The sequence below is a fragment of the Juglans microcarpa x Juglans regia genome, chromosome 5S (assembly GCF_004785595.1).
Source record: "Juglans microcarpa x Juglans regia isolate MS1-56 chromosome 5S, Jm3101_v1.0, whole genome shotgun sequence".
Lineage (NCBI taxonomy): Eukaryota > Viridiplantae > Streptophyta > Magnoliopsida > Fagales > Juglandaceae > Juglans > Juglans microcarpa x Juglans regia.
Window position 1 is genome coordinate 24,634,731 of NC_054603.1, and position 10,696 is coordinate 24,645,426.

General features: G+C 41.5%; 1 protein-coding gene across 1 annotated transcript; it reads right to left on the minus strand.

Moving 5' to 3' along the window:
• Positions 1-246: 246 nt before the first annotated feature.
• Positions 247-741, minus strand: LOC121267243. The gene has a single exon (XM_041171088.1). The coding sequence runs from the start codon at positions 739-741 to the stop codon at positions 247-249; it is 495 nt and encodes a 164-aa protein (XP_041027022.1).
• Between the last annotated feature and the right edge of the window lie 9,955 nt (positions 742-10,696).

The window sequence follows — 10,696 nt, forward strand, 5'->3', positions numbered from 1 at the left end:
TGCTAATCCCATTATCAACCTTAATGAAAGTGATTAACCCAAAAAGAAAAGCCTAATTTAGAGTGCTTAAGAGTTAATTAAGCGGGGTGTTACATCCTCCCCCCTTAAATCAAGATTTCGTCCTCAAAATCGGGGTCCAATAAAACATGCAATGGGTAAGGGTTTAAGTGTTGACTCACCAATCGCACTACAGCTCAGGGCTATGCCATGCATGAGTGCGAACGCCATGATGCGATGCTAAAGAATTCACATGCCAAACAAATAAGGGTATTTGGTTCTCATGTCAGCTTCTTTTTCCCATGTGGCCTCTTCAACATCATGATTTCGCCACAAAACCATAACCAAGGGGATTTTACGATTTCGTAGTTCCTTATCCTTCCAATCAGTGATCTGAATTGGGACTTCCTCGTAGGTTAGGTTGGGCTGAAGTGAAATATCCCTCGTGTCTACAACGATTGGAATTTGCTTTTCGAAACTCTTCTTGAGAGAAGATACATGGAAAACATTATGGTTCCTTCCTTGCAATTCAGTGGGAAGATCCAGCCTGTAAACGACTGCTCCTACTTTCTCTAGAATCTCATATGGTCCCACGTATCTTAGACTTAACTTCCCTTTCTTTCCAAACCGAAAGACTCCTTTCATGGGCGATACTTTAAGATAGACCCAGTCGCCAACTTCAAACTCGAGGGCCCTTCTTCGACGATCAACATAGCTCTTTTGCCTATCCTGGGTAGCCTTCATCCTTTCCCTTATTTGGCTGATCTAATCCTTCATCTCTTGAAGAATCTCCGTACCATAGATCCTTCCTTCTCCTACTTCATCCTAGTATAAGGGAAATCTATACTTCCTTCCATATAACGCTTCGTAGGGTGCCATGTGGATGGTGGATTGGACGCTGTTATTGTAGGCAAATTCTATTAATGGTAAGAACTTCTCCCATTCATCCTTCTCTTCTAAAACATAAGCTATTAGCATGTCCTCTAGGGTCTGAATAGTCCGTTCAGTCTGCCCATCAATCTGAGGGTGATAGGCATTACTAAACTTCAACTTTGTGCCTAGAGCGTCTTCAAGGCTTTGCCAAAAATGAGAAATGAAACATGTATCCCTATCAGATACAATCGTCCTTGGGACTCCATGTAACCACACTATTTCAGCAACAAACAGTCGACTCAACTTCTCCATGGGGTCGGTATTCTTAACTGCCAAAAAGTGGGCACTTTTCGTCAAACGATAGACCACGACCCAAATAGAGTTGTTTCCCTTTGAGGTCCTTGGTAATCCAATTACAAAATCCATGGATATGTCATCCCATTTCTATTATGGGATTGGGAGTGGCTATAAATCTCCAACGGGTCTCTGATGCTCTTCCTTGACCGTTCTACAAATCAAGCATCTATTAACATAATCCGCTACGTCCTTTTTTAATCCTTCCCACCAAAAGTGTTGCTTTAAATTTTGATACATTTTGGTGCTCCCTAGGTGGGCTGTGTATGGAGTCTGATGTGCTTCCTTTAGTATCTTATCCCTGATCTCTTGATTAGCTGGGATAACTTTCCAATCTTTGTAGTATAGCAACCCATCATTTTTTAGGATGAAACCTTCGGGTCCTTCCTTCTTCTCTATCTTCCATAGAATTTCTACCCGTTTGGGATCCTCCATCTGACACTTCTTCACTTCTTCCCATTCCGTTGGTACAATTTCTTGTCCTGCAGTTAGAGATACTTCGGCAAGAAGGTCCTCGATCAACAACCTTCTCATACTATGCAGAAGGGACTCTACTTCCGAGACAAGACTTGTGGAATTATCCCATCGCATCTTTCAACTTAGTGCATCCGCCACTATATTAGCCTTGCCAAGGTGATACTTAATCTCACACTGGTAGTCGGTAATAGTTTCTAACCACCTTCTCTGCCTCATATTCAAATTCTGCTGACTAAACAAGTACTTAAGACTCTGGTGATCGGTGTAGATTTCACACTTTGCGCCATATAAATAATATCTCCATATCTTTAAGGCAAAAACTACGGCAGCTAACTCCAGGTCATGGGTGGGGTAGTTCTGCTCATGGTTCTTCAGATGTCATGAAGCGTAGGCAACAATTTGTTCCTCTTGCATGAGCACACATCCAAGTCCCGATTTGGATGCGTCACTAAATACCACATAAGGTTTATGAGGTTTAGGTAGGGCTAGTGCCGACGCAGTTGTGAGCCTCTCCTTGAGTTCCACAAAACTTTGTTCACACTTCTCTGTCCAAACATACATAGCATTCTTCTTAGTTAGGGCAGTGAGGGGTCCTAACAACTTAGAGAATCCCTCCATGAATCGCCGATAGTAACCAGCTAATCCCAGAAAACTTCAAATTTCGTGCACATTCGTCGGTGGCTTCCAGCTTACTACAACTTAAATTTTGCTGGGATCAACTGATACTCCCTGACTTGAAATCACATGCCCTAAAAATTTTACCTCCTTAACCCAAAACTCGCACTTACTGAATTTGGCATACGGTTTTCCTTCAGCTTTTTCAATGCTAAACGGAGATACTGCTTGTGATCTTCCTCGCTGCTCGAATAAATCAATATATCGTCAATGAATACAATAACAAATCTTTCCAGATAGGGTCTGAACACTCTGTTCATCATATCCATGAAGGCGGTCGGGGCATTGATTAGACCAAAGGACATTACTAAGAATTCATAATGTCCGTATCTGGTTTGAAACGCCGTCTTAGGGATATCCTTCTCCCTAATCTTGAGTGATGATAACCAGACCATAAGTCTATCTTAGAGAACACCAATGCTCCCTGCAATTGATCTAGTAGGTCATCGATACGTGGTAACAGGTACTTGATCTTCACCTTTACTTTGTTCAATTCCCTATAGTCAATGTACATCCTCAATGATCTATCCTTCTTCTTAACAAATAGAACTGGCGCTCCCCAAGGTGATGAACTAGGTCGAATGAAGCCCTTCTCCAGTAGCTCTTCTATTTGCTCTTTTAGCTCTTTCAGTTCAAGAGGGGCCATACGGTAAGGGGTTTTATGGATAGGGGTCGCTGTGGGTTCTAGTTCTATGGTGAACTCGATTTCTCTGTCGGGGGGTAGTCCTAGTAGATCGTTTGTGAAAACCTCAGGGTATTCCTCAACTACTGGTATCCCTCGTATCTCCTTATCATCACCATAACTCTCCGTTATGAGGGCTAAGTAGGCCGTGGCACCATTAGCAATGCACTTCCTTGCCTGCAAAGCTGAAATCAGATAGGGAGTAGCCTTCACCGTCCCTCCTATATGACGAATATGTCTACCCTTGGGCGAATCGAAGATTATCTCCTTATTTCGACAATCTATCCTACCGCAGTGTTTGGACAGCCAGTCCATCCCTAGTATAACGTTGAACCGTAGTTGTTCAAAGACGATCAGGTTAGCTTCCATCAATCTTCCCTTTAGGGTCAGAGGAAATTTCTTTAACACACAGGTGCAAGTGATTGTGCTTCCATTAGGAATCTACACTACTAATACTTGAGGTAGTGTCTGAGTTAACAGGTTACACGTACTCGCAAATGTTGCGGATACAAACTATTTTGTGGCTCCGGAGTCAAATAAAGCGCAAGCCGTATGTTCATATAACGCGATTTTTCCTAAGGTGTAATCAACTACTGAGTACTAAGCAACTATTTAAAAGCCTAGTTTCTAAATAAGGGCATTGAAGGAAAATACCAGTGATAACGTTTGTTTCCTCGTCCTTGAGGATTTCCTCACTGATATCACCAGGGGTGATGGCATAAACGCGGGCTTGAGCAGGTGGCCTTTGATTGAGTCGTTTGTTAGGAATTATCTTTCCTCCTTGAATATTCTGTGGGCATTCCCGGATCATATGCCCAGACTGTCCGTATCGGTAGCACACTCCTAGGCCCACACAACATTCACCACTGTGGTTCTTTCCACATTTCTTGCATGTGACAGGTGGAGCTATTAGAACGCCTTTTCCCTTGTTAGCACCATGAACAATCCTCCTCTTAGCATCATTCCCTCTAGCAGTGAAGGTACAAGCCCTCTTTCTCTCGAGGTTGATCTGAGCTGTCACATTTTGTTGTTCTCTCCGCTATTGCAACCACATTAACCAACTCTTGGAAGTTGTGGATGTGGAATCCAGCCACATAATTGCGAATTCTAGGATTCAACCCTGCCCGAAAGTTCTGGACTTGCATTTTCTCAGTAGCAATCAAGTGTAGGGCAAACCTTCCCAGCTCCATAAACTTCGTAGCATACTGCTCAACAGTGAGATTGCCTTGTACCAACGTGGCAAACTCCTGGGCCTTCTGGGTCTTCATTGATTATGGGAAGAAACGATTATCAACTTCCTCCTTAAACCTCTCCCAAGTCAAAATGGTGATATTTCCCAATTCTCTAATCAGAAGTTGCCTCTTGGTGTCCCACCAAATTCCAGCTTCACCCTGCAATAGGTAGCCCGCGTACTGTACCTTCTGTTCCTCAATACAACTGTTGATTTCGAAGGTCCTGTTTAGATCTAATAGCCACTTGTTAGCTTTCATGGGTCCCTCAGTTCCCATGAAATTGGGGTATCTATATATTAGGAACTTCTCGTAGGAACACCCTCGATTCTCAATCAGCGGGCATTGCTGGTTCTACCTCAGGATTACTTCCTGCTGCTGCTTCATGGTCTTGGTCATTTGACGAATTGTGTCCGCCAAATCACGTCCTCCATCGAAACAACGATCCCGATCTCCGTGGATGTTAGATCCATCAGCGTTCCTCTCTTGTCTACCACGTGTCATCTCGTCTTAATCCTTCTGACTCTTGCGATATATGCGTATCAAACCAAGCTCTAGCTGCAGGATTCAAGCCTATGCAATACTAATGATTCAAACCTATATTCTGGCATAAGGTCCCTAAGGACATGTGCGTTTACCCAGAGACGAGCTGCTCTGATACCACTGTTGTGACACCCCCAATCCCCACTTGGGACGGAACGGAGACCTAGAGCGTCGGGACATGCAACACAAAGTTACGTACCCCCGTTCATGATAGTTAATATGCAATGCATCCTAGTATGCAACTAACAGTATGCAATAATCGCAGTTGAAATAAAAGGTTAAGGTGAAAAATATGCCAAAATAACTACAACATCCCAACTTCATTAGATAATCATCATGTTCGAAATAATAAAGTAGCATAGACTTATATACAAAGTCATATCATTCTCTTAATGCAATCTAAAGCATAAAGGATTTGGGATATGAACATCAAAATTAAGTCCAGCTTCATCTCCAAATCCGACTCCTCCTCAAGCATGGGAATCCAGTGCTCCATCAATCTCGTCCTGGTCGATTCCTGACACAACTTCTATCATTCCGAGTGGAATGGAAGTAGTCCCATAAAAGGGTGATATTTACTTGAAATCTCAGTAAGTTAAACAACTAACTGTCACAAAGATAAATCAATAATGAAAAATTATAAATATGCAATGCATGAGATGCAAAAAATCACTATACATGTCTCCCCTCCAGATTCCTCAACATCTTTTAAAAAAAATGAAGATGCAGGTTTTTACTTATTAAGTAATTTTATCATCATTTTTTAGCAGACATAACTTCTTCATAAAAATTTCATCATCACAGACTTACATCATTATCTTAATTAACAACATAACGTGTGGTAATATCACAGTTCCCCATATGCACTGCGAGTACCTGCTGGTGACCGTAGTATAACTTACGTTGAAACTACGTTGTCTATAGACTCGTTCTCAATGCATTGATAAAAAACATAACATCATAAAAATTATAACGTGTACACTCACCAGCGTTAGGTGTCATAACATGTTGACTTCGCTCCGGTGCTCTTTAAAGAGAACCAATTCGAAGCCTGTTGACTGTTATTCGTCAACGCTGGAGTTACCACTCCATTATTAAACACTCCAGAGTGGACAGAGGAGTTCCACAGGATAATTTCCCATCATAGCCTTTGGGGTCGTGACAAAATAATTTTCATGCTATGCCTTAAAAAAATATATTTTTCATGATATGTGCATATGTAGTAAATTTCATGCCAAAGAATGACATTTATAAATGTAATACGAAAAATTGTGAAAATGCCATATGTTATGTAAGTATGCACTCGATGTGTCATATAACATGATAATTTATGCTCAAAATGATAATTGAAGAATAAATGAAGCATTTATCAATAATTCATAAGAAATTTATCAACATGTAAGTTAAAGGCCAACTTACATTAGCATTGTAACTGCGTAAATCGTGTGTATACTAAGTTAGGTATAATATTCTTATGGATAGGTTCAAAATCAAAGGTTAAAAAAAATTCGATATTTACAAAAATACCCCTAGACTTTCAAAAATTATCATTTAGGCCCTAAATTTTCACTAATTGCAAACGAACTCCAAATTTAACCAAATTTCATGGGATTCATACTTTTGGCATTCTAAAACTATTTATGCCCTTAGATTTTCAAAATTCAAAGTGAACATTGTCCAATTAGTCCCAACCCGTGACATGCATCCTAGTTGATCCCTATGTATACTTCAACTATTGATCCCTATAAATGCATGCATATGAGATTTTCTTTAATCATTAATGATCACTAACATCTTTAGGGACATTATAAAGTCTAATCCTTGAGTAATCAATTTCATCCCAATGCTTAATCAAAGCTAAGAAATCCTTAATAACCAATATGCTTAAAACCGATTCATCTTTGATGATCAAAACAAGATAGATTTAAAACCTATCATGGCATGCTTCAAATCGCAAATTTAACCTTCCATAATCATGTTAGGATAATGGTAGATCATATAAAATTATGCATAGGACATGTCATAGCTAAATTTCTAATTAAAAACATTCATTCATTCAAACCTTCCTTCAATTGACCCAGTTTTGCATTAAGCATCATAACCTTCTCAAAACTCAACTAAATTTCGTACTAACACTTGGAAACAAAGCTTGACATGCTAGCTATAAGATCAAAAGGAAGAATAATTACAAATTTCATGGTCTTCCAAGAACTCTAGACTGCCTTACACAAGAACACTCAAAAACTCACCAAAACTCACTCGATCTGCACTCTTTTGATCTTTAAGAGGAGGAAATGCTCTCAAGATTCAAGATGATGCTTGGAGCTGTAGTGTGGGTGAAATGAGAAGGGGAGGGAAGTATTTATAGGTGGCCAAGGATTAACGCCCGTCCTTGTGGTGAGACTTTTTATAAAATGATTTTAGAAAGGACGACGGGAATTACCATTCGATTTAAAAATTTTTACTTGCATACCCAGGGTGCAAGACTCTAAGTTTATAAAATAAAATGTGCTTTTATAATAAAAGAGGTTTACAGCGGAGAACATTAATGTTACAATAACATGGTCTTTCGTACAATTAAAACTCATGCCTATACTTCCGTGCTCTTCCCCATAGGCCGTGTCTGTCCTGGTCATTCAGTTCTTGTGGGGGGAAGGGACATGCATAAAAACTAAAATGAGTTGATGACTCGTAAGCATTACTTCATACAGTTAAAATATAACAACATAGGTTTTCATTCATGCATTCATCATTCAAACATACTATACTTACATGCATACATGCATACGTGCGTTCATTTGAAAACATCATTGGACGGGATTTTCTTTTAAAATGGTCTTTCTTTTGGTAAAACGTGTCCCCCGTCAGTGCCTTCATTTCTTCAAGAATTTGTGCATTCATGCATTCATGCATTCATGCGTTCATACGTTCATCCATACTTTCTTTTCACTTTCATAGGCCAGTACACACTATTACGCCCAGTGTGTTGGGGTTAGCGGTCTTCCTTTGGACCCGGACTCTGCCAGTGGCTACGGGTTGGGAATCCCTTTTTCAGTCAGGGGGCAGCACTGGGTGCACTTCTAGTACTACTTACCGGGCATTGCAATCTGCCCATTCATTGGTACCCTTTGCATTCATTCATGTGACTGTTACGTATCTTCATAAATTGAAGCATTCATTCGTTCAATCCTTTCTTACAGTTTAGTCCTTTCAGTTCAGTCCTTTTCATTTAACAATTCAATTCATAGAAAAACATCATTTATGTCATGGGCTTAAACTTTCAGTTCATTTCAGCTCTATCTTTCATTTAACAGTTCATTCAAGGAAAACGTCATTTAAAAACATACATGGGCTTAAACGTCTTCTTTCATGGCATCCATAAGCATCATCTTAAACGTGTTCTTTCATGGCATCCATAAGCATCACCTCATGGCACTCATAAAAGCATCGGTTCGTAGGATCCATAAAAGCATCAGTTTAAAGCATCAGTTTAAGCTTGAGGCATCAGCCTCATCATTGATTTTCTTTAGAAAATACATACAATAGATACAGTGTATAGTCATCCATTCACATGCGTATAATTAATACTTTTGTTGCGTAAAAAGGGGCTGCCAAGGAGGGCCGTACATACGTAAACCTTTGAACACTTAGCTTTTTCTTTCGTAAAACGTCTTTCGTGTCGTTTTGTAATGTATCATAAAGAAAAGTGTTTCGTTTTTGTTTCGTATCTTTTAGAAAACTCTAGAAGAGTATGAACGTAACACTTACCTAGACCCCATGCTACTTGCATATCATGCAGTCCATTCATGTGCGTGTCAGATGGCAACCTACATGCATACACATAACCTTAACATTATTCTCTATCTAATGCATAAGCAACTTAAACTAGAAATAGAGCTACACATCACTCGGAACACTCTCATTCTATCTCGTGCTCTTACGTGCCCTTTACTATGCTAACCTTCAAGAACGACTTACGATCACCACATCCTCCAACTCAAGGTCTTGCCTTGAGTGCTCATCCACTAAAGTGAACCCATGATTTACCTTAGGATTAAGACACTAAAACCTTCGTCTTACTCTTTTTACTAACCACATTCGACGCATGATTCCGACCGATGGAATCACGCATCCCAATCCTAGATAATGCACCCATCACTACCTCTATGCACCTTAGCTCACACTAAATCCTCATTCCTATCCATACAAGCCACACAGCTCTAAGCTAATTCTGAAACTTAAGCACCGTGTAACTGTGCTAAGGACAAATTACCCATTACATATGGCGAATCTGTCTGGCACATGTGTCTATCCAGATTACACATGTACCTTACCCCTTTATCACCTGAGACCAACATATAACATGTTGATCACCTGCTCGTAGGGACAAGGGCCATACTCCGATACCAACCTTCTCTTAACCCGGCTAGCATGACTCTTCATGCTACCCGTCCCTTTTGACAGTTCATCCCAACACTTAACACGACAAGACTTCATTCACCACTACACCTTATGTCACGTAATATAGCTCGAGACTACACCTAAGCTACACCATGACCTTGTCATGTCACTTGACATCCCGCTACATCATTTCTACGCCAACTCCAAACTCATCACGAGTACGGTCCCTCACGTACTTCTGTCACATCGTGACATCTCGTCACATTCTTGCTACACTATTTTTACACTAACACCTCACCCATCATAAGCACGACTACCAGTGGTCATGTCACTTCATAACATTCCCCAGTCATGCTTCAGCTGTGCACTCTTACACTTGTTCTGCTACTTTACACATACTCCTAGCCATAAGTCAATTACGGTGACACATGTCACCTCAGACTACAAGCTACGCCATAACTACTTCGGGACACTGTTCCACAGTTCCCGACACTACTTATCTCTGCAACACGCCACACGGTGTGTCGCTGCATCTCTTGGAGTACACTCCACGTATACTCCATTTTCACACGCTACGACTCATCACCATTACGGCATACGCGCCACATGGTGCATTGCTCCACTACATGGAGTACACTCCTCGTGTACTCCATTCATACACACTACGCGACACACAGATTACACTCAGCGTGTACTCTTCCCATTTCACATAACGTCACGCCACCATTACAGCACATACTCCACAACCACACTATACTGCATAGTCCACAACACTTCACAGAACACTTCCCACTATGCCCAACACAGATATGCCCAACACTTCACTACACAGAACATCGCATCTCCATACAACACAACAAACTCCACAATACTAACAGCACAGTCCACAACCTAACCAACCAACTAACATTTAATATAAATAACGAGCGATAGAGGGTTATACCATCAACGAGACAATCCATGCGTTGCTCATTGACCGTCGTAATCGATGATGTCGGAAGGGTCGTACGTGGTGGCAAACCCACATACGGTGACTGTTTGGGCGTTTGGATAGCTAAGTGTGGTCTTGGAAGGGCTCAAGGTGGCCTTGTGATGGTGGCAAGGAGCATAACACAGCGGATCTAGCTGTGTACAGTAGCGGTCAGCCACGCACAGTGGCTGTCCATCACGTGCAGTGGTTACCCACCACATAAAGTGGTGGTTCGGGCTTAGGGTTAGACCAAGGGAGGTTGCTGGTGGAGCCGTGGAGGCTCGATGGTGGTGGCACGGTGGTCCATGGTGGTGGAGAGAGTAATGGTCGTGTGAGGGAGAGTGTGCATGCATGGGTGGCAGATCGGGGCCAAGGGTGGTTCAATGGTGGCCTGAGGAGGCTCATGACGGTGGCTGGGCTCCGTGGGTGGCGGTGTACAGCGATGGACGGGGAGAAACTCGTGCATGAGGGAGGGAGAGAACCCGTGCAGTGGAG